Source organism: Poeciliopsis prolifica, unplaced genomic scaffold (assembly GCF_027474105.1).
Source record: "Poeciliopsis prolifica strain line A6 unplaced genomic scaffold, Auburn_PproV2 SCAFFOLD006, whole genome shotgun sequence".
NCBI classification, from domain to species: Eukaryota; Metazoa; Chordata; class Actinopteri; order Cyprinodontiformes; family Poeciliidae; genus Poeciliopsis; species Poeciliopsis prolifica.
The window spans coordinates 11,849,862-11,877,826 of NW_026562381.1; the positions used below are offsets into that span (position 1 = coordinate 11,849,862).

General features: G+C 36.1%; 2 protein-coding genes across 4 annotated transcripts; one reads left to right on the forward strand and one right to left on the reverse strand.

The window, feature by feature from the left end:
- On the reverse strand, positions 1 to 15,824 carry LOC129360444 (transcription initiation factor TFIID subunit 7-like). 3 transcript variants are annotated; one of them, XM_055030677.1, is made up of 13 exons: positions 15,697 to 15,824; positions 10,341 to 10,407; positions 9,887 to 9,963; positions 9,723 to 9,801; positions 8,027 to 8,160; positions 7,636 to 7,756; positions 7,470 to 7,528; positions 6,952 to 7,024; positions 4,901 to 5,014; positions 3,822 to 4,016; positions 1,887 to 1,999; positions 545 to 604; positions 1 to 319 (listed from the first exon to the last, which is right to left on the reverse strand). In XM_055030677.1, the coding sequence occupies exons 2-13, from the start codon at positions 10,357 to 10,359 to the stop codon at positions 275 to 277; spliced, it is 1,089 nt and encodes a 362-aa protein (XP_054886652.1). In that variant the 5' UTR covers positions 10,360 to 10,407; positions 15,697 to 15,824; the 3' UTR covers positions 1 to 274. The 3 variants fall into 3 exon arrangements, with proteins under 3 accessions (XP_054886652.1, XP_054886651.1, XP_054886650.1); XM_055030676.1 differs by lacking the exon at positions 15,697 to 15,824 and adding an exon at positions 10,501 to 10,624; XM_055030675.1 differs by lacking the exon at positions 15,697 to 15,824 and having other exon boundaries at positions 10,341 to 10,529.
- On the forward strand, positions 8,845 to 27,965 carry LOC129360443 (sodium/hydrogen exchanger 6-like). The gene is made up of 17 exons (XM_055030674.1): positions 8,845 to 8,923; positions 16,577 to 16,885; positions 17,758 to 17,954; positions 18,791 to 18,868; positions 18,966 to 19,042; positions 19,164 to 19,276; positions 20,233 to 20,338; positions 22,500 to 22,640; positions 23,402 to 23,508; positions 23,624 to 23,712; positions 24,355 to 24,468; positions 24,624 to 24,735; positions 24,816 to 24,969; positions 25,870 to 25,900; positions 25,985 to 26,070; positions 26,942 to 27,047; positions 27,616 to 27,965. Exons 1-17 carry the CDS (start codon positions 8,860 to 8,862, stop codon positions 27,859 to 27,861), a joined length of 2,130 nt encoding a protein of 709 aa, XP_054886649.1. The 5' UTR covers positions 8,845 to 8,859; the 3' UTR covers positions 27,862 to 27,965.

Genomic DNA, 27,965 nt, shown 5'->3' on the forward strand with positions numbered 1-27,965 from the left:
TTGTACAAGACTCGTATTTTATTTTAGAATGACAAAATACTTCCTCCTAAAGCCCAAAATGCACATGCATAATGCAGCAACTTGTAAAAAACCTTCTAAACTATTCACAAATCACAATGCCACAGATGTGATACATAAAACAAGCAATTTGGAATGACAAGGCAAGTTTCGTTGATAAAAGACGCCTCCCTCCTGAACGAGGACACGGTCCTCCTCCCTTCTCATTCTCCTGATGATGAGCGGCTGAAGACGATAAGAGACTGCCCCCTGCTGGTCATTTTTCTATCAGGGAGTCCAGCTGCTCCTGAAGCGAAGCCAGCTGTTGGGGGAGAAAATAGAAAACCTGATTGAGGCTCAGTAAATACCAAATTAAACTGCAGAGAAAGAAGACGATAATTAACTCTTCTCATCACAATAAATTTCACAGGGGGGAGTGTCAAAAGAAATTCATCTATGCCTTCTAACTTTTCTGTAAAGGCTGGTATTTAGAGCTGAAAGCTGTAAAAAGCTCACAGCGTGGAGTTATTACCAAACAATTACTCACCTGCTCCATCTCCTGCTCCTCCTGCTGAACGATCTCATCCAGCAAGGCTTGGAAGCGATTCTGCATCGAGGAGAGAGAGAGAGAGAGAGACAAACGGGATTAGTAGGAGTCGACATGCTGAGCCTCATTAAAGTGTGATGGCTTTAAATGTGTGTCTGCTCATGTCAGTATCTTCTCTGTGACAGAAAGGCCACTTGGAATGCCAGTCAGAGACGGCTGACCTTTTCGACGCGACTGTGATAATAACGACTGGTGATGAGCCTGAGACTGTCCCAAAACACCAGGAAATGAGAGCTCTAAATGGCAACATGAAAAAAGCCCCATGTCTGCTCATGCTCCACTCATTGTCAAGTTTTCAATGAAGAGCGCAGGGTTGAAGAGGGAGATTGTTTTGTTTTTCTGAATTCTACGCTAAATAGCAACCCATAGAAATGTTCCTTAAACTCATAAAACTTTTTTTTTTTTTACCAAAAATATAATTGCACACATTTGTATCCATCCCCTTTAATTTCGATTTAAAAAACAGGGTTTCTAGGTGTTGTGGTGGCGCAGGGGCAAAGGACGACCCACATATTGAGGCCTTAGTCCTCGTGGTGGTCGCAGGTTAGATTCCCGGCCTAGGGACATTTGCCGCATGTCTTCCCGCTCTGTCATTACCCTAATTCCTGTCGAACTAGTTTCAAATACAGGCCAACAAAAAAAACCCCAAAAAACCAGGGTTTCTGCAAGATTCACCAACTCAATCATTATGAATGAAATTAAATACAAGCTCAGTGAAGAAATATTTCTTCATAAACAAACCCTGAACTGCAAAAACACTAATTATTACAAGTAATGTTGGTCTGGTTTCTAGTGCAAATATCTTAGTACACTTGAAATAAAACAAAACTGAAAATATAGGAGTTTATTTTATGTCAATAATTCCTTGATATTGATTAAAAAGTAATAGATTATTTCACTTGTATTAAGACATTTATCCAATGTGATAAGATGAACTAAAGCCTTTTTCCTCAATATTAAGGAGTTACTTACTTAAACAAAGGACCAGTATCTTGTTGACAAGTTAACTGTAAGTTAGTTTTGTCTTATTTCAAGTAAATTAGGGGAGAACTGACTGCATCTGTAGTCGATTGACCGGTCGATCAGTCAAACCTCTCCAACGGGAGAGCAAAAGAGGACAGCGGTTGATTTTTACATGTTTGCCAAGGTAGATCAGATCAGCTTCATAAAAATCGGCTGATCACCCATTTCCCAAAATTAAGGAAATCAGCTGGCTAAATCGGTCTAGAAACTAGACCAAAACTACTTTTGTGTTTCTGTGGTGTGATCCTAACACGCTCACCTTCAGGGCCTGGTTTTCTACTTTCATGATGAGCTCCTCCTGCTGTTTCTTTCTGGCACGCGTTTCCTGAAGCTTGGCCTTAATGTTGCTAATCTGCACCTGATAGTCCATAACTGCAGAAAACAGAAGTTCGTATGTTAGAAATATTGAAAAAAAACAATGAAGAAAACATCGAAGTGTTTTCTTTCCTGTGCAGCAAAGCTGAAGAATTACAGGAGCATCTTCACCAGCAGCACTCCAGGGAAAACACAAACACCTATAGCACAAGAAGAGGAGCCTAATAAATTGGATCTAAAGGAAACAATTGTTCAATTCAAGGAATTGAGACAACTGAATCAGACCACTGTGGGCTTAACCTCCCTATTAAATTGAATCGGATTGTGTCACACTAAGCTTTTTTCTCATCAGCATCTTAATTAATCAAATTAATTGTACCCACTCTCTGCTTGTAACGACTGGCGCTTAATATTCTGGGGCAGCTGCTGCGTTTTGTTAAATTACTGAAGAAGCAGCCACTGCTGCGTCGCTGATCACAGCCATGAACTGCTGCACAAAGTATTGTGAGCCGGCTTGAAACGTACAGAGAATAAAGTGTGTTTGGAGCTGACCAGTGGTGCTGACTGACAGCTTCATGTATGCAGATAAGGAGGCAGAGCGCTGCCAGAGCGGGCAGCTGTCTGAGCTGCATGCTGAGACACAACACCTGTCAGGCTGGTTAGCTGAGAGCTGTCAGTGTGTGAGGGGCACAGCGTGTGTGTTTAAGTGAAAGAGGGGCTATTTATTTAACTCTGAGCATGTGATGTCTGACCTAAAAAACTCAGCTCTTATTAAAAGTTCAGATACTTGGTTCAATTTATTTATTTATTTTTTACATCCGTTTTGACAAGTACCTGAGGGCGATCCGATTTAACTTAACGTCAAACATTCTTCCGAAGTCCAACCTTGTCGCTGTGACAACTAGGACTGACAAATTAACATCTGCGTTGGCTACGAGGCAGAACATTTACCCCGAGGTGGGACTTGCAAGGCCAGCGTGAAACATTGCATAATCTAAGAAGGCTATTGCTTCATACAGCTAGGTATGGAGGTTATTTGAATGTGAATACTTTTAAATTAAAGAGTCTGCACTTGGCACTCATGTCCATATCTCACATTTAACAAATACGAGCCTTGATCTGGGATCTTGTACATGAATATTTGAACTATGGTAATAAAATTCATAGAGAAAACTTCACTATCCAAAGGCTGGGTTATAGACAAAAAAAAAACTAAATAGCTTAACTTCAATCGATTTTAATCTAATTTATACACATTCTTCAGTTATTGGCTGCCCTGGTAAAGATGATTAAAACTCCTGAGCAGAAATTCACCTTTTCTTATAGCAACAACAAAATGTGATTCAAAAAATCCAACATTTAAGAGTGAGGGAAAAAAGTCAGAAAGAAAAAAAGTTAGAAATTTGAAAACAAAAATATATATTTTACCTTAGATTGTTTTGGAAAAAAATAGAACTTTGAGAAAAAAAGTGAACATTTTGGAAATAAATCAGAATTTTGAGAAAAAATTCATAAACATTCTGAATTCTGAGAAAAATGTGTTTTTAGATGTTTTGAGAAAAAATGGCTTAAGAAATCTAAAAACAAAAATAGATAATCTGCCTTAAAACTTAAGATTATGACTTCTTGGAAAAAAACAGAACTTTGAGAAAAAGTAAAAATTCTAAAAAACCTTCAGAATTCTGAGAAAAAATGATAAAACCTAAGAAAAAGGGTTGTTCTAGCTTTAGTGAGGCTAATTCTTTATGATGACCTCTAATTATTCGGATCTAAGTCCTACAGAAAACCTGTGTGCAAAAGAAACAGCATGCTAGCTAATCCACAGAGTAATGGGGTCAAAGTTCCCTTTCTATTCACCTGGGAAAGTTTTGTTGCTCACCTATCTGGTTGTTTCTGTCGCTTTCATTCTGAGCCGAGTCCGCCTCGTTCAGCTTGTCTTGAAGCTGCCGCACCAGATCGTCCTCAGTGTCCATGATGTTCAGGTCTTCGTCGTCGTGCCGGTCCCCTTCATCCTCCTCTTCCTCACTAGAGCTGCTGATGTCGTTGAAGATCTCTCTCAGTTCGTCGCGTGGGACTTTAGAGAATGAGACAAATGGGAAAAATGCTGAAACCTAAAGGCAAAATGGTTCACATTGCATACATATTAAGCTAAAATGAAAATAAGAATGAATGATGATCACAAGCACCGCTGCAACGTTTGGCAGGAAATTTAAGATTTCACCTTTTCACCAAGCATAGATATATTTTATCCCTACTTACATTTTGTTTTCTTGGTAAGACTAGGTAATTTCAATGGACCTTTTTCAATTTACTTTCAATTTATTTCTCTTTGTAATAATTAATTACAAATATAACATATCTCGTTTAAAACTAGTTTGACTTCTTCAAAACTACAATCCAAATAATGACAAGAAGATCTTATTCACTGGAGTCACAAAACCACATTTTGTAGTAAAAACATCAGAGCACAACATTTTCAAAATTACAGAAATACAATATAAGAAAAACAAAACAAACAAAAAATGCCACCAAACAAGCAAAACTGCTAAATCATAAGAAGGCAACATAGGAATATGGCTGGAAGCCATCTTGCTTTTAATATGAATCCATGAAAATATTTTGACATTTATGATGAGAAAATTAAAATATAATGGTCATGCAAGTAATTTATCAATTATTTGATCAACAGCTGAACATCAATAACTTTTTTGTTACAGTGTGTTGGTAAAATCAAACTGATTCCTGCTCCTTTCATTGTGTAACAAACACACAGCAAACAGAAACACTGGTTTATTTTTATTTTTAACAAATTAAAGTGAGAAACTCGACGCAAACTAAATCTTTCACAATGTATCCAAAGGATGGGAATTACTTTTCACCTGAAACTCTTCGTTATTAAGCAGCAAATCATTTTTTTTCTCCACACTTCATACAATGAACAAGTTGCGTTGTTTTTACCTGAGGCTCCATGACCCATCTTGTGCCCCGAGGTGCCGGGAGAGGAGTCCAGATTGGCCAGAGAGCCGTGCTGGTCGGCTTCTTTGGACTCATCCTCTGCTATGACCTCCCACCCTGGACAGCTGCAGTTAGGGTCAAACAACTTCCAGAAACTTCACTTATCCACAAAGACACACAAAACACCACCAAATGCGCAGCACGTCTGGTTAAAAACCTAGAAGATAAATTAACATTCTATTGTAACAGGACGTTTATTTACTAGGAAAAACATCCATGTTATGATGATAACTTGTAGTATTTAATTTATCCTACATGTACAGGGAAAAACAAGGGAAAAACTCTAAGGAGTGGCTTCTTAGGGTCAACCAGTTACTTGCAGGGTTTGCCAGTAAAGAACCTTTTCTGTCGTAAATTAAAAAAAAAAAGCAAATATGTGGAGTTTTAAAATAATTTTCTGAAAGAAAAAGTAAATAAAATCAAAATTTTACGAGAATAAGGTTATTTAGAGAAAGGGATCTTGTTTTCAAATTATTTTGGGCTCAATATAACAAATTTATCCTTATCTACAAGAACATAATTTAGGTCACCTTCTGTTAAAATGCTTGCTATAATTAGCCAAGTGCAGTAGATTAAATAAAAGTTGATTTTGGTTCAGCAAAGTCAGTAAAAATCTCTGAATCAACATTTTTCTACTTGTAATTAAAGCTTGGCTATAAAAAGTCTTTTTGTTGTACCTAACTTTTTCCATTATGAGAAAATAATGTTGGTAATAACGTCATCTTGACTTAAAAATAAAAAGTCCAAATTTCTGTCATTCTCAACAGTTTTTTGAGGGCCACAGACATTCAGTCCAAGGGCCACAAATGGTCCCCAGGCCACACTTTGGACACCCCTGCTTTAGGGGGCCATAAAAATCAAATCAGTTTCTTTCATAGTGTCAAATTACAATGTGAAAATAGGTTAATTTTATGACATACTCATCATATATTGAGAACGGTAACACTAACAATTTGTTAATTGGTAGTTTTATCAATACATTTCACCCTTTGAGGATGTTTAAGATCTTAAAGTGGCCCAAAATAAAAATGAGTTTGATCTAAAACAAACTCATTTTTGGCCAAATCAACTCAGAAATGCTCCAAAATCAGAGACAAAAGAAAGGAGGAATGATGAAGGATTCTCCTCTCTGTAAACACCAAACTTGAGAAATGCTATAAGACAAGTCTTGCTCTATAGTCAAAAAAGGTTATGCAGAGTACACAGAGGAGGAGCTTTAATAATGTTCCTACTGTTGGTTGTATTAAAAACAATTTAGATTTTTCCCCACTGCAGAAACAGATCATTTTCCATCTTTGTCCTCTACATGCTTATGTTGTGTGTATGTCTAAAGCTGTATGCAAACAATGGAACTATAAATAGTCTAGTTTTACAGTGCTCAACTAAGCAGTGATAATGAACAGTCCGTCTCAATTAACTCAAAGCCAGTAGCCACACAAAGCAGCCTCCCTGTGCTCTTATTCTGTCAGGCAGGCTCAGAGCTTCATCAGAGACCTTAAAAGCTTCTTTTCACACCGCATCTTTACCCACAAACGTTTTACACAGAGGCAAGTAAGGTGAGCTGGGCAGGAGGCTGAGTGTCGGATAAATCCAGCTGGGAAAATTAAAGTCAGGGGAGCAAATATGGCTTCCATATTTGGAAAGACGCTCCATCTAAAAATCTAATCGCATTTCCACTGACTGACCAATCACAGCCCAGCAACAATTCACTATAATAAAATCATAAGACAATGTGTGGAGGTTGAATGAAATAGACACAATAAAATAGATTATTATCGAAGCCTGATTCAATCTATATTAGTAACTCGGCTTAGATATATCAATGTATAATGCACTGCAAATAGACCAAATTTCAACACGTTTCAAATATCTTTGTCGCCTGGAAATAAGATAAAACTAACACTTCAGTTATAACATGAGAAAAATCTCTCGTTGGATTACAGTTTTCCAGTGGATGCACCGAATATTTTTACCGCAGGTGTCTGAAAGGATACGAACACTGACAGCCTCTGCGTCTGTGCTCAGCAGCCTCTTCACTTCCTTTTCCACATCAGGAGATTCAATGTACTGCAGCGGGGAAAAAGCAGAGAAAGATCAGGACACTTGTAAACCAACATGCACATACACACAAGCACAAACACGTGAAGGTAGCAGCTGGCTGCTGGCCAGGAAGGGCATTAGCGACTGAAACAGAGGAGGCCTAATCAATATGGCTGTGCTCCACACTTTCAGGAATATCCATTCACAAGACAAAGTAGAAGCGTAGAGCTTCGGCTTGCTCAATGCTATTGTGAAATGGCTTTTTTTTTTTTACACCTTTAGGGAAATCTAAGACAAAATGCTTTATTTATATGTAAATCTTGGTTTTCACTTTCACCACTGTTTCATAAAATGTAAATGTCTTGTTGGAGGAGAGCTCAGAAAAGAGACAGGTCATCAAACAGTATGTTAAACAGACGGGTGAGGAACCCTGGAGGGGAACTGAAAAAAAATAAAAAAAATAAGTTGAAACCTTTTTTTTCGCTGTCTTCCGAAATCTTCGCTTGCGTGTGTTTTTCAGAGGGCAGGTGACTGTGGACGTGAAACGACAGTTAGCAAAAAGATAGCCTGCTCATATAAGACATTTTTAGCTAAAATCTTTACAAAATCAAGACCTGTGAGGATATTTATCAACTTACTGCCATGATTCCAGATGAATTTCTTGTCCTTGTCTTTGTCTTTCTTTTTAGTCTTTGGGTCAGTGCCGGTTGGCTCCTCCAAAGGAGGGTAGAGGTCTCCATCTAGTGTACACACCAGCATCTAACCAGATAGAGAAAACCTTGAATTATTAAACAATTTCTAATACTTGGACAAAAATTGCAAACTTGTAATAATTTCTTTAGGGGTGAAGTAGTCCATAATTGTGAAATGGAAGGAAAATGATGGGTGATTAGTAAAAATAAATTGGAAAACGTTTATTGTTTAACTTCCCCTTCACAATAATCATAAAAAATAAGAAATTTAATCAAATTTAAGGTGGCAAAGTTCTAAAAAGACAGAAGAAAAGGTCTAGTTGAGATTAAGGCTTACCTGACAGACATCAGCTGTCTTGTAAAATGTTTTCTTGTCTACTGTTTTCAGGGACTCGATCATGCATGGCAGCTCCACCAGTTTGCAGGCCAGAGGAACACGATCGACTCTCACTATCCCATGACGACCGTCCGCTGAGAACCGGAGGAAAATGAGAAATAAATCTGACTGCGTTCTGGTCAGATGAAAAAAGAAAAAGCTACCTTTTAACATTCTTAACTAAAAAACTAAATGCATAAGACTTCCAGATGTATCCCAACATTCTTAAGGGCTTTTATGGATTAATATCCAAAATCTGTATTCACACAATTCAGGAAGGTTAAAATATATTTGTTATTTCTAACTAAATTTTTATCAATCGCAAAAAAAAAAAAAAAAAAAAAAAAAAAATCAGAAGAAGCACAATTGTTGAATCAACCAAATTTAACCACAAGCAAGTATGTATAATTGATTTGTTAATCAGCAGAGCTTTCACTGAAAACAAATCTTGCAGTATTCAAAATAATAATAAAAAAATCAACCAATAAATATGAAACCAGAACGTAAAAATAAAAAACATTCAAGACAGAAGTTCAGATGAAGTAATTTTATGCTTCTGAAAGACGTGTTTGTGCTGCTTTTTTCTTGGTGAAAACATGAATCAACTTAGATTAATATTAATATTAGATTAATATTAAACACACAATAAATATAATCAGAATATTTTTCACAAAGCCAAAAACATTCATATAAACTTAAATATGTGACAGAATTTTATTTTCAGCATAATTGTAGATTGCTAAACTAGGTTTATTTAGACTTTTGTTTTTTAGTTAAAAAGTTATATTTGAGTTATGACAGTTGATGGTTACCATAGCGACAGCTCATCTCCTATTTCTGCTGCCGTCTGTAACTGTGGTATGTATTACCATCAGCTCAGTTTTTCTTTATCAGTATCATATTTTAACATATATTTTTGACCAATCTAGTTATATACAAGGTTTCATGAGTAATTTTTCCAGGTTTTGTGAATGTTTTTGACTGTTATCATAATTAATGTTGTGCATTTCACTCAATAAGCCTGATTGTGTCTGTTGTAACGTCAACCTATTAGACTTAAGATGAACAAAGAAGGGTTACAAATGCAACCCTGCTAATATTTAGCAAAATATTCTTCTGTTTTCAAAGTTATGAGTGAGGTTTAGGCATAATTCTGAACAGACTTTTAATCATTCTTCTCATCAGCATTGATAGAGTTAACTTAAACTGGTTGGTTTCCTGCCATCAACTTAGTGTTAAAGTATAGTTCAGATATCCTGTTGAAATACCTTGTTGAATCTTGATGACTCCAACTTCAACCTAACTAAATATTTCTAGGCTTTGCTTAAAACCTGTGCCAGAGCCAGGAAACTAGCAACTTTTTATTAACGTTAACATCCAGTCAGGATTGAGTCTGTATGCATCATATAGGCGCTGTGTGCATTAGAGAAAATGTTCAATACATTCAAACTCCTGCACATAACAACAGTTTTAAAAACTAACATAAAACAATGGTTGAGATCAAAATATATTCCTTGACATGATGAGTGCATGTTAACCTCTTATCAACAATGGAGATCTTGTGAGATTCATTTCATGATCAAATGAAGTGAAATTAGTAGTTTAACAAACAGGTCAAGCACAGAACAGTGGCAGTAATACTGATAAAGTAACTTACGGTGCAGCTCGATTGTAAGTCTGTCTTTCATGTTCATACTGCTGGACTGTGCTATCCTTCTGACTGTTGAGGCATACTCCTGAAAAAAGATAGAAAATGAATTCACGTCACTTTAAACTCACAGTGTATCATGCTGACTTTTATAAAGGAGTAAACTTCCTCACCGAAGGAAGCCTCAAGATATACTGGCTCTCCAGCTCATAAGGGGCATCTTCTTTGTTCTTGGAGCCCACCTTTCCCACTAGAATCAAAACAAAAACATTTGATCATGAATATGATGTTTTTTAAAAATAAATCTTCCAGTAAAACACGGAGATGGATAGGAAAACAATCAAGTTAAGCAAAATGAGCTTATTTACCCGAAGCTTATTGCAGCTGTTTCGCTTTATTTAGTGCAAAACAGAGCAGTAACTGAAGACGTTTACCGCAGACTGTAACGTTTACATTGCTATTGTTATAATTGGTATAATACAGTAAATTTAACTTATTACATTGTGTTACATTTGTTTGCCTTCATTCCTCCAATGCAGATGTAGTTAATGCAACATAAATAATAAAAAACCAAGGTACGCTAATGCTAATGTTAGCAAAGAAGGCTAACATTATGATGTCGCTTACCTTTAATTTTAGACGTCATTTCCAGCTTTGTGATGTACGAGGCCTGCGGTTGAAATGAAATGCAGATCTGCAAAGAATAACAAATAAAACTTGAAATTAACGATTTAGATGTGATCAAGGTGTCGTCTCATCGCAGAGATTAGCCATATGCTAAACTAACTGTGAAGTGCTGTGCTGCGTTCACGTCCTCTTCTTCTTCTTGTGTTTATTGGCGGTTGGCAACAAACTTAGAGTAGCATTACCGCCACTTACTGGTATGGAGTGTGGCTCGTGTTGGTCTAAAGCTCTCTCTGTATATATATACCTATATATATTCATACATACACCTACACAAAAAAAAAAAAAAAAAGAAAAAACATATTTATATTTATACCTATACATACTTACATCCATATTTATATTCTACTCATCACTATCATCCATACATTAACTCTTATGTCTACTCTATCAAATTCTACTGAATATCTTAGTTTTCTTTAAAAATCGAATAACTATTTGTATATGTTTGCTCTCAAAACTCTTCCTCAAAATATCTATTAAATTAAATTTTTCCTTAATACTTTCAAACTCTTTTTTCATATATCTCCTCTCTCTTTCATATTTATCACATTCTAGAATAACATGTTCTACTGTTTCCCATTCTCCACAATACTCACATTTACCAGTTGCATGCTTTTGAATTCTAAAAAGTGAGTAGTTAAGCCCTGTATGCCCAAATCTTATCCTTGTTATCACTCTTTCCTCTTTTCTATTTCTTCCTCCCTTTCTTCTTTCTCCTACCATCTTCTGAATCTTATAATACCATCTTCCTGTTATTTCTTCATCCCACCTTTCCTGCCACTTTTCTGTCAGTTTTTCCTTAACTATACTCTTTCCTTCAGCTTTACTTGTTTTAACTTTAATGCTAATTGGATTTTGAATTGCCCCTTTTGCTAATTTATCTGCCCTCTCATTTCCTTCTATTCCAATATGTGCTGGAACCCATACAAAATTAACTATCACCCCCATATTTTTTATTCTATATAATGTGTGAAATATTTCTAATAAAATGTCCATTCTACTATCCGATTGCTTGTTTTTAATACTTAATAATGCAGATCTTGAATCTGAACAGATTATTGTTTTTAATGGTTTTATCTCTTCTACCCATTGTAAAGACAATAGAATTGCCATCATTTCTCCTGTGTACACTGATGATCCGTCTGTAATTCGTTTTCCTATTCTTATATTGAATTCTGGTACTACAAACGCTATACCTACTTTCCAGTTATTTTTGATGCATCTGTATAGATTTGAATATACTGATAGTAATTGTTTAAAAGTACCTGCACTGAACTACTATCAATGATGAAAGATTTATCCTGTTTCTTATCCATTATTGTCATATCTACTGTTGCTTCTGGTAGAATCCATGGTGGTATTACTGATGTTGGTGTTGATGACTAATTTCCAGACTACTCATGTTAAATTCTTTTATTTTGTTTTCAATTGTCCATCCAAGACTCCCCATTTCTTTTGTTTCTTTTTCCCAACATGGTTTTAAAATTTCCCTAGCCGGATGATCAATATTATTGCTTTGCAAATTTAACCAATAATTTAATTCCAACCTTAATCTTCTTAATTCTAATGGCATTTCTCCCATCTCTACTTCCATTGCTGCTCTTGGTGTGGTTTTAAATGCTCCAGAACATAATCTTAATGCTTGATGTTGTATTACATCTAATTTAACCAAATGTACTTTCGCTGCTGAACCGTAAACAATACAACCAAAATCTATGTTAGCTCTTATCATACCTGTATAAAACTGTCTCAAAGATTGCCTATCTGCTCCTCAATCATTGCCAGCCAAGCATCTCAAAATATTTAAAATTTTCTTACTTTTATCGACAACTTTCTGAATATGTACATTCCATTTTAGTTTATCATCAAACCATACTCCTAAAAATTTTATACACTTTACTTGCTCTAATTCTTGACTATATAATTTTAATTTTATTTCCCTGTTTATTTTTTTCCTAGTAAATACCATTACTTTTGTTTTTTCAACTGAAAACTTAAATCCCCATTGCCATGCCCATCTCTCTAGCTCATTAATAACATCTTGTAATTTTTTAACAATAAAACCTAAATTTTTCCCTCTTTTCCAAACCGCTCCATCATCCGCAAAGAGTGAACATCCCATTTCTTTATCAATACCTTTAAATATCATTTATCATAATAGAGAACAATAACGGACTTATTATACTCCCCTGTGGTTCCATTTTCTACTCTATATACTCCTGATGTTACTTCACTGATTCTAACTTGAATTTTCCTATTTAGTAAAAAGTCTTTAATCCATTGATATATCTTTCCTTTAATGCCCAACCTATATAATTTAATTAATAATCCCTCTACCCACATCATATCATACGCTTTTTCTATATCAAAAAATATTGCCACCACCTTTTCTTTATTTACTTGTGCCTTTCTAATTTCATGCTCTAGACATATTGTTGGATCATTAGTACTCCTCCCTTTTCGAAATCCACTTTGATAATTTACTATATACCCCTTACTATTTAAATAATATACTAGTCTATTGTTAATCATTTTTTCCATTATTTTACATAAGTTTGATGTTAAAGCTATTGGCCTATAATTTTCTGGTTTTGATTTATCTTTCCCTGGTTTAGCTATTGGTACTATAATTGATTCTTTCCATTCCATTGGTAATTTCCCCTCCTCCCAAATTTTATTATATAATTTCAATATTATCTCTTTAGATTTTTCACTGAGCTGACTTATCATTCTGTACCATATTTTATCTTTACCTGGTGCTGTATTTTTAAGTTTTGTAAATGAAGAGTTCAATTCAGCTTTTGTAAATTCAACATTTAACAAGTTATTTGCTTCTTCTTCATTCTGCAACACATCTTTATATTTGAGTTTTGTATTTTCTCTTCCTTTTCTACCCTCCTCACTAATATTATCTGAACTGTGGATTTTACTGAATGTTCTTGCCAATATTTCTGCTTTATCTTCATCTTTAATTATATTTATGTTATCTACTTTTAATATAGGATATTCAAATTCTCTTTTAATGCCATTCATTCTTCTAATCATTCTCCAAATTTTTTCTATTTTTGTTTCCTTTCCTTATTGTGCTACACATTTTTTTCCAATATTCTCTTTTTGCATTCTTAATTATTCTCCTTACTATTGCTTGCTTTCTTTTATAATCAATTAAATTCTCATATTTTGAATTACCTCTTAATACCTTAAATGCTTTGTTTCTTACTTTTATTGCTTCTTTACATTCATTTGTCCACCATGTACTATTTTCTTATAATTGTTACACCCTATTTTCTTCATAGATTTATCTGCTGCTTCCAAGATTATCTCACAAATTTTTAAATTTATTTCATCTATATTCATTTCCATATCCACTTTTTCTAATTTTATTTGACTTAAAAATCTGAATTTAATCCAATCTGCTTTATTAAAATCCCATTTTTTATTGACCTTTATATTTTTATTATTTATATTTAATCCTACTTTTATTGTAATGGGATAATGATCACTACCTATTGTTGTATTTTTATCAATGATCCATTCACAAATACTCGCTAAACCATTTGAAACTATTGTTAAATCAATAACTGATTCCATTCCTGTTCTTACATTAAGTCTAGTTCCCCTCACATCATTAATACATACAAGATTTTACTTTCTATTAATTCTTCTATTATTTTCCCATTTCTATCGTTACATTTACCCCATAATGTACTATTAGCATTAAATCCCCACATCAAATTACTTTTCCTTCCAAATATTCAGTTAATTCATCCATTATTTCAATTGATAATAATTTACATGGATTATAAAAATTTATTATTTTAACTTTACCACCTTGTTCCCAAATTTCAATTATTATATATTCAAGTTCTTTCCCTTTCCCTAAAACCTGATATTGTATCCCTTTTTTTTTACAAATATTCCACATCCACCTCCTGCCTATCTCTTCTTACACTACCATATCCGTTAATCACAAAATCTAACGTTGCTTTTAGCCATGTTTCCTGAATACAAATAATTTCTGGTTTTTCCTCAAGACTATCAATATATCCTTTAAGTTCCTGTCCGTTAGCAATCAAACTTCTTGCATTCCATTGTAATATTAACATGAATTATTTCCACCAGATGTTCCTGGCTTCCTGTCTACCTCCAATTTTTTGTTTATGTTCTCCCATGATCCCTCTTTAAACTTTTCCGCTCCCCTCACTATAATTTTAATCTTCTCCGTTTTATTCTTGGCTTGGTCAGTACAGTTGATAACATATGCCATAAATAATATTAGTTTTTCTACTGATATCACAACCTTTTCCTCTGACTGTATCTCACTTTGCAGTGGAATTTGCCTCGTTTTTTCAATCTCTCTATTTTCTGTTCTTTCACATTTTTAACTGCCTCTGCATAGCTTATATTTTTAGTCATTTTAATCTGTGTGACTTCTTTTGCTTTCTTCCTGACTTCACATCCTCCATATGTAACTCTATGATTCCCTCCACAATTACAACTTTTTCTTGTACTTCTTCTTTACATTCTTCTAATTTGTGATCTTCTCCACATTTTGGACATCTCTGCTTTCCTTTGCAAACTGCTGCTATGTGTCCATATCTTTGACATTTAAAGCAACGAAGCGGTGGAGGGATATAAGGCCTGACCTGAAAACTGAGATAACCTATTTTGATGTTTAGTGGTAATTCTTTCTCTTCAAATTCCATGAGTATTGACAGACCCCCACTCTCTCCCCGTTTACTGTTTTGGACAATCTCTTTAAGTTATTCACTTTTGCACCAACTACACTTTTCTTGATTTTATCAAGATCTTCATCTAGAGGGATCCCATAAATCACTCCTCCAGTTTTTTTATTTTCTCCAATGATTCTTTTCTCCAACACATTCTTTTTACAAATATTCTCCACGTTTAGAGCCTTGTTCTTTTGTTCTTCGTTTTTACAAACCACCAACAGATTCATATCTCTCAACATTTTTACCATTTCAACATCTCCAATTTTCTTTTTTATTTCTCTTGACACCACAATGGGGCTAATGTTATCTTGTCCTTCCATTTTTAAGTTTTAATATTATTTTAAATTCCTCCCGCACAACTTTCCTCCTAACTATCTTTTCTTCCTCTGAGCTACTTTCTTCCAGTTCTCGTTTACTTCCTTGACTTTCACCAATTTCTTTTCTTTCATCTATTTTGTTTCTTCCACGTCCTCTCCCTCTTCCTCTCCCCACTGGCGTCCACCCATCAAAATCCATATCTTCCTCATCTCCTAACTCCATTACCAACCGAACCATTCACATACCAGTTTATGCTCAATCCGCCTTTTACAATTTCAATTTGTAATTTGTTTTTCCGCCTTCTTCCTCCAACCGTCTCCTCCGATCTCGACCAGCTCTACTTTCCGAATCGACCTCCTCAACTGGCCGCGTTCACGTCCTCCTCGGATTTGTTGCATGTTTACGCCTTCTCGTCCGTACACTTCCTCCGACGCCTATCAACAGAAGAATTGTGAAATTAAAAATGTGCATGATCATCCGAAAAGGGCAAGATTCACATCTTCATCCAAGAGTTATATGAGTTACTTAAATTTGAACTAATTAAAAGGAAAGCTTATATTATAAAATACGATGCGTTTTTAACTTTAATTTATTTAAATGTGCAACTACCGATATATACAAACGTTGCATTTGGGTTGTATCGCGAGACTCGGCTCTCTAGATTGGAGTAGCAAAAGAGTCAAAAATATATTCAGAAAGTTTGAATTAATTTTATGGCAAAAGTTGTATTTCGCAGCGTTAATTCAAACTGAATTAAATACATGTTTGGATTCACTTCCTGTTGAAATTAAATAAGATGCAAATTTCAAAATAAAACAGTACAGGTCAGAGTGAAATGGGTATTTTCCGTTAAAAGCTCAAAATCTCCAATAAGCTTAAGAAATCAGCATTAAATTATTATTTTAAACAAATGTAATTTTTTTCCAAGCATTGGCTAAGGTAAAACCCTGAATAAGACTTTTAGCGTGAAACACATTTATACGCTTTCTGGAGAAAAATAATTTTCACTTCCGGGTTGACTCTGCTGCTGCCGTCTTGGCTGTCATCTCTTCTCGGTCCGTGACTCATTCTCTGTTCTCTCTCGCTCTCTCTTTTTCTTTTAACTCCGACCGTATGACAAAAAAGCCGTAATGTTAACCAGAACGAGCGTGGGCGTGTCGCTGCGGGCTGTGAAGACGCTGCGGTTGCTGGTTGTTGTTCTGGTGAGCCTGTGTGTGTTCATCGGCGTCTCAGCAGCATCATCTCCAGCCCAGGAGGAGAGCAGTGCCATGGAGAACATCTCTACGGAGAAGAAGGCTGAGGAGAGCCACAGACAGGACAGCGCAGACCTGCTCATCTTCATCCTGCTCCTCACCCTCACTATACTAACCATCTGGCTCTTCAAGCACCGGCGCTTCAGGTTCCTGCACGAAACCGGGCTGGCCATGATTTACGGTGAGACTGACAGCTGGAAGACGCCATCAGACCCGCAGATATCGATCAGATGTGAAATGTCAACACCGTGATCTGTAGTTTAAACTGCAGTTTATTTTTCTGTTCCCTTTTGAACATCAAAACATTTCACTTCCCTTCCAGGTTAAACTGGTAACATTTGACTGACACAAGACAGTAATTAATCTGCTTATGCTGTGCTGAACTGACTACTTCCTCTATTTAACCTGGCATGTTGGTGTTTTATGTCACCCAAAAACTCATCCACACCAGACTTAATAGGAAATAAATGATTTTCTGCACTTTGTTTATTAAATCCACTAGACCAGAGGAGTCCAAAGTGTAGCTCCTGGGTCATTTGTGGCCCTTGAAATTAATTTGATCAGCCTCCCCAACACAAGTAAAAAAAAAAAAAAATGAAATCAACTGATGACCCTAGAAGTTTGGAAATGTTTTTTCTTTTATTAAGGCAACATGATTCAGCAGGTAAAAGGAGAAATGAAAGTAAACTACTTCTTGTGTTCTTAATTTAATGCATTTTGTGAAGCACCAGTAGTTTAAATTTAACAGTTTTGGCCTCTGAGGCAAAAAGTTTAGACACCACTGCAAGTTAAGATTTACTAGCAAAACAGAAATTCAGACATGACTAACCAGCAGCTTGTTGATGGCATCAAAAGTGTGTGATCAATGTGAGACTAAAGCTGAATTTATTTTATTTCTGCCTGTGGATGAGAAAGTAGAAAACCCAAGAACCAGATTCTTACTTTTAAATGTGTTTGAGAGAAAATTTCAAATGCAATAAAAATAAATGGAGCTTTGTTGTCTTAAATTAAACCGTCCTCTGTTCTATTTTTGCTCTCCGCCTCTTTTCTTAGGTCTTATCGTCGGGGTGATCTTGCGCTACGTCGTTCAGGTCTCTCGGGCCAACGTCTACCCGACAAACTGTTTTGTCAACAGCAGCCCCGCCACCCTGCTGTTAAATATCAGTGGCAAATTTTACGAATACACCTTGAATGGGGAGATTAGTGCCAACGAGGTGAATAACATGAAAGACAACGAGATGCTGCGCAAGGTACTGGCTGTTTACTCGCGTTTGTGGTAGTTACTGCTGATGGCATTTTAGTATTTTACTTTACTTTGCAGCTTTGAAGTTGGAGCCATGATTCTGGTTATTTTAAATAAATGAATGCACAATTATCAAGAAAGGTATTCCAGTTGAAACAACACAAATCACTTGAGTTATTTCTGGTTATATAGAGAAATGTGTCATGCTCTGGCATCTGATTGCAAAAATGTTAATGCCAATTGAACTTTTTTTATATATATTGCCAAATTTCAAATGCAAAGTTCAAAATTTTTTAGGGAAACAAATAATTTACCTCCTCTGAGATAATACTTTGTAAAATGACCTATCACTGAGGTATTTTCCCATTGTTCTTTGCAAGATACTTTATGCTGTCAGCTTTACTCATGTTAGTTATTTATAGTTGTAAAAAAAAAAAAAAATCTTGCATTACTTTCCAGTTCACAGCTGTGCTACTTTCTGTTGGATTGTCACATAAACATTCTTAATTAATTGAGGAAATACTTTTCCAAGGTCTTTATTTCTCTGGAATCCCAAATTCAACACAATCAAACTCTGTTCCCTGTGTGATCCAGTGTAAAATAAAAATGTCCTAACTTCTTTGTGCTCTGACAAATTTGGTACTGATCTGGATTCAGACCTAAAATAAGAATAATCTCAGCCTTAAATGATGCTTGATTGAGTTGCTGCTCTCTTTTAACATGTTATTTTACTCCCAGTTCTGTCAATCTTGATTAAATAATTAACATAACATTAATTAGCGTCAAAGCATTTGATTATTTTGCTGTTTTACTGATACATATCTTTGTTTTTGTGGGCTTCAGGTTACGTTTGACCCTGAAGTTTTCTTCAATATTCTTCTCCCGCCCATCATCTTTCATGCAGGCTACAGCTTGAAAAGGGTACAACATCCTCAGATCTTTAAATGAATAGTTTTAATTTATGATTAAATACTGTAACATCAGTAAAGTTAGCTGCATGTTTGCTCTTATCTTCCAGAGACATTTTTTCCGGAACATGGGATCCATCCTGGCTTATGCCTTTGTGGGGACTGTGATTTCCTGTTTTATTATTGGGTAAGATGATTGTGCTCAGAAACCGCACTGAGAAAAACACAGCTCTGACTACTTTGCTGTCGAATTATCTGTCGATAACCCACATGGTTATGGACAGATAATTAAAGCTGTCCTCCAACAGGTTGTTGATGTACGGCTGTGTCACGCTGATGAAGCACCTGGGCAAACTGGGTGGAGACTTCTTCTTCACCGACTGTCTATTCTTTGGCGCCATCGTCTCAGCAACAGACCCGGGTATTTATTCAAATGAACTTCTGATTATGTTTTCTATTCAGGGATTACATTTTAACCCTCCGAACTGGAACTTTCAATATATAGCACATACTTTCACAATTTACTGTCTATTAAAAAGTGTCTCATCAAATTAAACTGAACAAAAACATGCTCCCTGTTACGGCAGGAGTGAAATTACCTTAATACCCCGATATTGGCTGGAAAGCGCAACGTTCCTCTTTCAGAAACTGTTGGAATTTTTCAGATAACGTAAAATGTTTATGGTACTGCAAATTTGCTGAACTATGCATTTTCTTAAGAAACTTATAATTAGTCATACAAATTCACATTTGAACCTGCATGAGGTGATCAAAGAAGTCATTAATATACAGTCTAATAAATAGGACTCAATAAACAACCCTGAGGTACTCCAGCATTATTATCAGTCTTTTCAAAAGCAGGTGTTACGACTCATATTTTATCTACTTGATTGCAGTTGCTGCAAACTAAATTTTTATAATTTGAAAAATAATTTAATCATGAAACTTTCTTAGAAATGTTTATCTAAAATGCAACATTAGTTTCTGCTGGCAGTTGTGAGAAGTACTGATAACGTTTTAATAGCTGAGATTGTGTGCATCACATTTTTGTTTTCAGAAAGTGTTGCTCTTTTATGAGACTGTCTAAACTCAGTAAAGATGCACAGGAGTTCAAGTTGAAATACCTTGTCTTTAATAAAGTAAAGACGCAAACCATAAATAGATCAATTAACTATTTCTGTAAAAGATTTCAAGATAATCCTCAGGATGCAAAAATTAGAGACAAAGTTGGGTGAGATTTCTGAAAGTGTTAAAGGGTAAAAGTAACCACATTTGAGATTTTCTTTGTACTCTTACACGGCAACATTTTTCTCAGCAAATTGCTTAAATGTCTTTTCAGTCTATGTCAGTTTTAATGTGTTTCTGTTGGTCACGCAGTGACGGTCCTGGCGATCTTCCATGAGCTGCAGGTTGACGTGGATTTGTATGCGCTGCTGTTTGGAGAGAGCGTCCTCAATGATGCCGTCGCTGTCGTTTTGTCCTCGTAAGTTTTTAAAATCAAATTACGTCTAATCATGATGACTGAATGTTTGAGACATGAACAAACATGTATGAAAGTGTGTGTTTTTCATGTTTGATCAGTGAACCAACCAGCTGTGAGATTCACATTTGACCAAGCTGGAGTCAGTTCCCCTGGTGTTGCTTTGTTTTTCCTCTTCCCTTCATTGTTCTGTTGTAATTTCCACAGAACAAAGCGTTATAATAGCATGCAGCTAGGAGGAAGCAGGCCATCCAGAGAAACCCTCACCAATTCACTGACTGTGCGTTAAGTAGAGCATGTCGTTGTGTGTCTTTGCAGTGCCTGAGGACTAGCATGACGAATCAGAGGCTTTTACCCTGTTTTTACTCTGGCTTATCCAGCCAGAGTTTTAGATTATCAAGTTATTTGCTTTTTTTGTCGTTTTGGTAAACGATGTTCCGTGAAAAAAAAAATGCCCACACCCTTTAGTCATCTTTGAAGAGGAGACGAGAAGCTTAATGACAAAATGCCTTGTGATTTGTGTGTCATGTTGAACAAATCTAATTGTAGAATCAACTTTGGTTGGAAAAAAAGATGAAAGTTCCTGTTTGGTGTTTTTCAGTGCATTTTTTTCCAGAACTATGTTAGCAAATTGAGACTTTATAAAATATACAGACTAGTATTGGTTTTTACGTGGTAATATTGAGTAAAAATAACAACAACCTGGAAATAAATTAGTCTTTTATTACAGTAGCATAGAAATATTTCATAGGATCTGAGCTTTTCAGCACTAAATTCCTCTGCTGTGTTTTCTGTGAAACATTGTTACCTAGGAAGAAATAAGTAAGAAATATACTTTTTAAAAATTAAAAATAATCCATGTTAGCCAGATTTTTTTTTTATCTCAGACTTTAAATTATTGTCAGTAAATATTTTATCAAAATTTGATAACATTATCATTTTGACGATAACAGTCCAGGATTTAAAAATAACTTTCCATATTCTCAGGTCTTTTTTCTGTTTCTAGTTTGTCGCCTTCCCAGCAATGGGTCGGGTTTTTTTTTTAAGTATCTCCATGTTCGTGCTGCAGGACTGTTTTCAGTAGAGAAAAACATTCAGCCCGAGTTCTTTCTGGTTCTGATTAAACACTGAAGTAAAACACTGGAATGTGAAGTTATTCCAGCGTTTTACTGGAATATACTTATCTGCATGATAAGGATGCTGCTTAAAGACGCGCTGTTTGGTCGAATTGAGTAAGAGAACTTTTCTGAAAATAAAGTTTCTACTCTTGGCTATTTTTTACATGCACTAAAAAACTAAAACTTTTTTTTCTTACTGCCTGGCATTAAATCAGACTAAAGTTCTTCAAATCACCATGTGCTAAAAAACAAAGAATGAATCATTTCCTCAATAAAAATAATATTTATGGGTTATATTGTACATTACTTTTACCATATTACTGTGCAGAAGTTTGGAGAAACACACAGAAAATTAATATCCAAACAGTAACTACAATACAGAAAAGGGCCATTAGATAAATAAATGAAGTTGCTTAAAAAGATCACACAAATGAAGCTTTTATAAAAATGATATAAATCCCAGTCTTGATTCACTGCAAAACGGCACAAATCATATTTGAAGATAGAAATAATTAACTTTTAAAAAGTGTGTATTTCAATAGCAGAGGCAGTAATGGAAATATTCAAAAATATTCATTTTGCTTTGCTTTATGTTATAGAAACTGTGTTATTTGCTTAAAACTCAATATATTGATCATTTTCTTTGGCTTTGCTTTTTATAATTGAAAGAATTTGTGTTTAGTGTTGTACTTTTATTGGGTTTTCGAACAAATTTATTCCTTGAATTTATTTCACTTAAAGGTAATTTTCTTTATATGACATATTTTCAGCAGCAAGGCAATACAAATTTAGTCAATCAGCTGCTTCTAATGGCATTTAGAAGAACTCACAGCTCCGCCCCATATTTTTTCTGTTGCTGCTGGACTGATGTCAACCACCAACTTTATTTGCTCTTTTGTTAGAATAAATACAGTAAACCTGATTGTGTCTGTCGTGAAGTCGACCCACTGGACTTGAGACAAACACAGACGGGTTTCCTATGTAAATATCTGGTGTGCACTGTGTATATTTGCCTTTAAGTGTTTTTCTTTGTGTTTTATTATCAGGTCTATTGTTGCATATCAGCCACAAGGAGACAACAGCCACACGTTTGAGGCCATGGCCTTGCTGAAGTCCTTAGGGATGTTCCTCGGCGTTTTCAGCGGCTCCTTCTCTCTGGGCGTTGCAACGGGAATCGTTACCGCTCTCATATCTTTTCTGGTTTTGTCGTCTGTCCAGTCTGCTGCATAAGCTATGATTAAACAAAGTTATGGCTTAGGTTACAAATAGCATCCTGCTGTTAGAGATGTGTGTAAAGTACTGAAAACAGCACGAGCATACCGATTGTTTTTTGTGACGTGGCACAGATAGTGCAGGTTTTTTGACACCTGGTAGTTCAGTAGTTGGTTTGATTGGGGATCAAAATTGCAACATTTGTTAAATTTTCAGCTGGTGCGGTTCGCTTTCACATCACATTGTGTCAAAGGAACCAAATCCTTTGGAAAAATCTGCTTCCCTCCTCACCTGTGGTGGCGCTGCACCAAGAAGCACTGAAAGTAAACAACACAGAAACCTCTGAAGAAGACGATGAAACGTAAACAAAAATGGAGTAGCGTCAGATTTTAGTGGTTGTAGGATTTCTCTTTTGTCTTTGGGAAGAGACCAGAAGCAATTTGTTCTGTTTGTATTTACCCAGAATCCTGTGTGCTGCAGTTCACTTCCTGCTTTTGGAGCGGTCTCTGGTCCTCTTGTCACTTTAATTTGAATTCGAACCGAACCAGAGTTCACATCAACAGAACAGAGAATTAGGATTTTTGGTTTTTGTTCCTTGCAGAGTTTGATTGCGCGTTCACATCTCCCCAAGCGAACCGGACCTTCTAGACAATCAAACTACAGCTTGATTAAAGTGGACTAAATGCACCTACATAATCAGTTAAATTAATTTCAATAAGATCCTTGACTGGGAATACGTGACGAAGTTCACCAAACTGAGGGACTTTCAGCTGCTGGAGACGGCTCTGTTCTTCCTCATGTCCTGGAGCACCTTCCTGCTGGCTGAAGCCTGTGGCTTCACAGGTAGCAAACTCAAACCTAAAGCGAATCTGTAGCACATTTAGTTTCATACAATGCAGCCTCGTTGAACAGATTGAAATGCGGTTTTCTTGTCTTTCGATCATGTTGTGTTGTGCAGGTGTTGTGGCTGTGCTCTTCTGTGGCATCACTCAGGCCCACTACACCTTCAACAATCTGTCTCCAGAGTCTCAGGACCGGACAAAGCAGGTCAGAACCACACGAATGCTACAAAACTGTTTAGTATTCACTAAAGGATTAGGGTGTCATTGTAAAAACAATACACCAGGGTCCATTGTTGTAATAAATAATAACCTACCTTAAATCATATGTGTGAATAGGCCTGTTGCATTAAGCAATAAAACAATTACTTGCATGACAAATACAAATTTCTACTTGCATGATTGTTTTTTTTTTTCTTTTTTCTCTTTCTAACACAAACTGGATTACAAAAGTCTCCAGTCTGTTGCTTTCCTGTTTGTAGGTTAATTTTGTTTACAGAGACTTTATTTTATTTGGGATTTTGAAATATTTTCCTGTTCCAGTGTTAAATATTCATATAAAGATTTACATTCATCACAACTTCTGTCAGTGTTTCTATCTGAAACTCAAACCAAACGTTTTGCTAATAATCAGGAGTTTTGAATAAGTTTAAAAAAGGAAAGATTTGGGAAGGAAAAATCTTCTATGTCCATCAGTTTCTCCACATTCACATGATTTAAAGTAATCAGAAAGTACAATAAATATTAGTTGTGTTTTATGATATGGTGAATAAAAGCTGTTAATTTCACGACCAAATCATTAATGAGACTCAAAGACAAACTGTTGATGTTTCTTTTCTTTGTTTTTCAGCTGTTTGAGCTGTTAAATTTCCTGGCAGAGAACTTCATCTTCTCCTACATGGGCCTGACCCTGTTCACCTTCCAGAACCACGTCTTTAATCTCATGTTCATCGTTGGAGCTTTTGTATCTTTTCAATCTGGAAAACAGAAACATTTACTGAGTTTACATTCATAAAAGGATGTCTGTTTATTAGTCCAGAATTGATGTAGTGAGGAGTTTTGTGGGTGATGTGTGAGGATGTTCCGCTGGTTTTCCTCCTTGACGTTCCTCCCATCCAGCTGGCGGTGTTTGTGGGTAGAGCTGCTAACATCTACCCTCTGTCACTCCTCCTTAATCTGGGTCGACGGAACAAGATTAGATCCAACTTCCAGCACATGATGATGTTTGCAGGCCAGTGGAGCAGACTGCAGGACTGTTCAAAACAGACACACGTTTGTGACCTTGTTTTCCTGTTTTTGCTTGGTTTTCAGGGCTGCGCGGTGCGATGACCTTCGCCCTGTCCATCAGGGACACGGCTACGTACGCCCGCCAGATGATGTTCTCCACCAATCTTCTTGTGGTTTTCTTCACTGTTTGGGTGTGTGGTGGCGGCACCACTCAGATGCTGTCCTGTCAGCGGATACGGTAAGCAGTTTCAGACATAAACTTAGACAGATTTCCTACTATTTTCTTTATTCCTTAAAAACAAATGCCACAGTTCTGGGAAACTTCTAGTCGACTCTGTTTAAATTATGTTGTTCAAACTGCACATAATGTCTGAGGAAAATGTTATTTTCCTCCCTAACAAGTCCTAAGGCTACAATGTCATCTTAGGGCCATTGAAGAAGAAGAAAAAAACAGAGAAAAGTACCTTTCGCAAAAAAAATCTTGTTGAAAAACATTCAACTGTTGAAAATTAGCCAAAATCATACATTTTGAGTTTATTCTTAGAAATGTATGAGTTTCTAAAGTTGAAAAAAATTGTCAGAAAAAAGAATCTGAAATTTTCGAGATATTTTGTGTAAAATTTCTAAGATTAATCTCAAGATTTCTGAGATTTTTGACTTTTCAATCTCAAAAATATGTCATTTTTTTCTGTAAAATTTCTGAGATTAATCTCAGAATGTAAGTTTTTTGGCTTTTTTCTATTTACAATGGCCCAAATGCGCTGGAGTACGGTGCAGAATCTAAGAATATTATGATGGAAAAAATTAAATGTATAAAATTAAATGTAAAATTAAATGATTATTTTGGTTTGAAAAAAGGCTCAAATTGAGATTATTTAACTTTTTTTATTTTTATTTTGCTTGTCAATCCGAGTAGATAGAAATTACAGTTTTCAAAAAATATATTTTATCTATTAAAGGCGAGAAGCTATCCAAACCATCCTGTGCTTTCTGGTTGCTGGTTGCTCCCTAACCCCAGTTTGATCAAACATTTCCAGTAACTGGCAATGAGTCTTCAACATCTGGACATTGTTGGCATTTAGAGAAATTTCTCTAAAAACGTCCATCTGCGACTGATTTACTGTTTTTCTTCTAACAGAGTGGGAGTTGACCCTGATCAGGAAAACTCTGTAAGTTGGCGACGTGATGGTAAAACTTAGCAAATGTTATTTGAACTGGTTTTACAAATAAATGCCTTTTTTTTGTTGATTCAGATGAGTTTTGCTGACGGATCAGAGAGGAGAAGCACCAAACAAGAAAGTGCCTGGCTTTTCAGAATTTGGTATAACTTCGACCACAAGTATCCTTTACAGAAACAACTCGCAGTGTTTTCGTGATTCCTCTGGTTCTCTTTCAGTTCCATGAGTGAGTGGCGAAGTGTATATTTTCAGCCAGCAGGGGGAGCACAGCTTATAGATTTGGAAACAAATGATCTCCAGAACTACAACTGAAACCAGACATTTACATCCCCTATAAATAAATGTGACGTTGTTTTAACTCTGACTTTAAATGAGACAAAATATTTATCTTTTAGGTTAGTCAGGGTTACCAAAATTATGTGTATTTGATGACTGCTATAATGATAACTTTCCTTTATTTTGACATTCAGCAAACTTTAGTTAATTTTTGTAAAGTTCCCCGGACCAGGAATTGAACCCAGGACCTTCTTGCTGCAAGGCAACGGTGCTACCAACTGCACCACTGTGCAGTCACAATAAAATATTGATTATTGTATTTTTTTCTAACATTTATTAAGTTCAATTATTTTACTATTTCCCTGCTCGTTTTGCAACAGGAGTGGATCAATAGTGTAAAGTGGCATTGTGCCCATGTGTCCCAGCTGTATGAGCCGCAATTTCTTTCAAAGATTTCAGATTTTCTTAAAAAAAACAAAAAAATATCCACCAAAGGACAAATTTTCTGTGAATAATTTGGAGAAAAGACAGAAAATCTTGCAAATACTGAACCATGAATAGGTAGAGGACCATCCACTGTATGCAAAAATACAAAAAGACAGTAAACTGGAATAAAATCACTTATGTATAAAAACGATGGAGGTTTTGATCCTGATGCTCATACCAGGCATTCATCACGTTATTTGCTATTTCCTGTTGCTCTCCCTTGGAGTTGGGAGTTGTGTAGGTTTTTCCTTGACTCCAGCTTCTCTCCAGCTACCTGAAGCCCATCCTGACGCACAGCGGCCCCCCTCTCACTACCACGCTTCCTCCCTGCTGCGGCCCCCTGGCCCGCTTCCTCACCAGCCCCCAGGCCTATGAGGTCAGAGTGCAGGTCACACGGGACAAGCAAGTTATGATCAATGAGTTGATCTAAAGTTGGCTAATAATTGGTTAAGCGGCCATTTTCTTAGTAACTTGTGTTTTTGTTTGTATCAAGGCTGTCTTTCCTTAGCATGAAGGGATCATTGTTCATGTGGTAAATATAAAAAAAGAATCACATCATTGTATTTTAACTTTTTTGCATGTCAGATGTGTTTAATACTGACTGAATAAAAACAATGGCATATTGGGGTCATTGTAGAAAAAAAATACAAAAGAAAAAACATAAAACAAGCACATCTCTGCATTCCAAAAAATTTTCTACATTTTCTAAAAAAAAAAAACATTACCTCAGAAATCTGTTTGAAAAGCCCAAAAAAAATTGACTATTCAAACTCAGAAATTTAATCTCAAAACTTTTCAAGCAAAGGTCTAAGCAGAAGTTACTATTTGATCGATTTGAGCTCATTTTAATCCAGTGAACTGTTAATCGATAAAATCCCTACAGTGGCCCGTTTTAGTTTATATGAGTGAATAAACCCGACTTGTTCCTCGTTTTCCTCCCCCAGAATGAGTGTCAGCTGAAGGACGATGACTCTGACCTCATCCTGACGGACGGTGACATCAGCCTGACTTATGGCGACATCATGGTCAGCACTGACACCACAGGCGCCCACGCCAGCGGCGGCCAGGCGGCGGACGACCTGGACCGGGAGCTGGCGTACGGCGATCATGAGCTGGTGATGAGGGGCACGCGCCTCGTTCTGCCCATGGACGACTCGGAGCCGCCGTTCACGGATCACCTGCGGATGTGAAAACCAGGTTTCAGTGCAAACGTCCAGTAAAAAACTGACCTGAGCCACTGAGCAAAAGACGAGTACCTGACTCTCCTCTTTTCACACTCCCATTTTTATTTTAT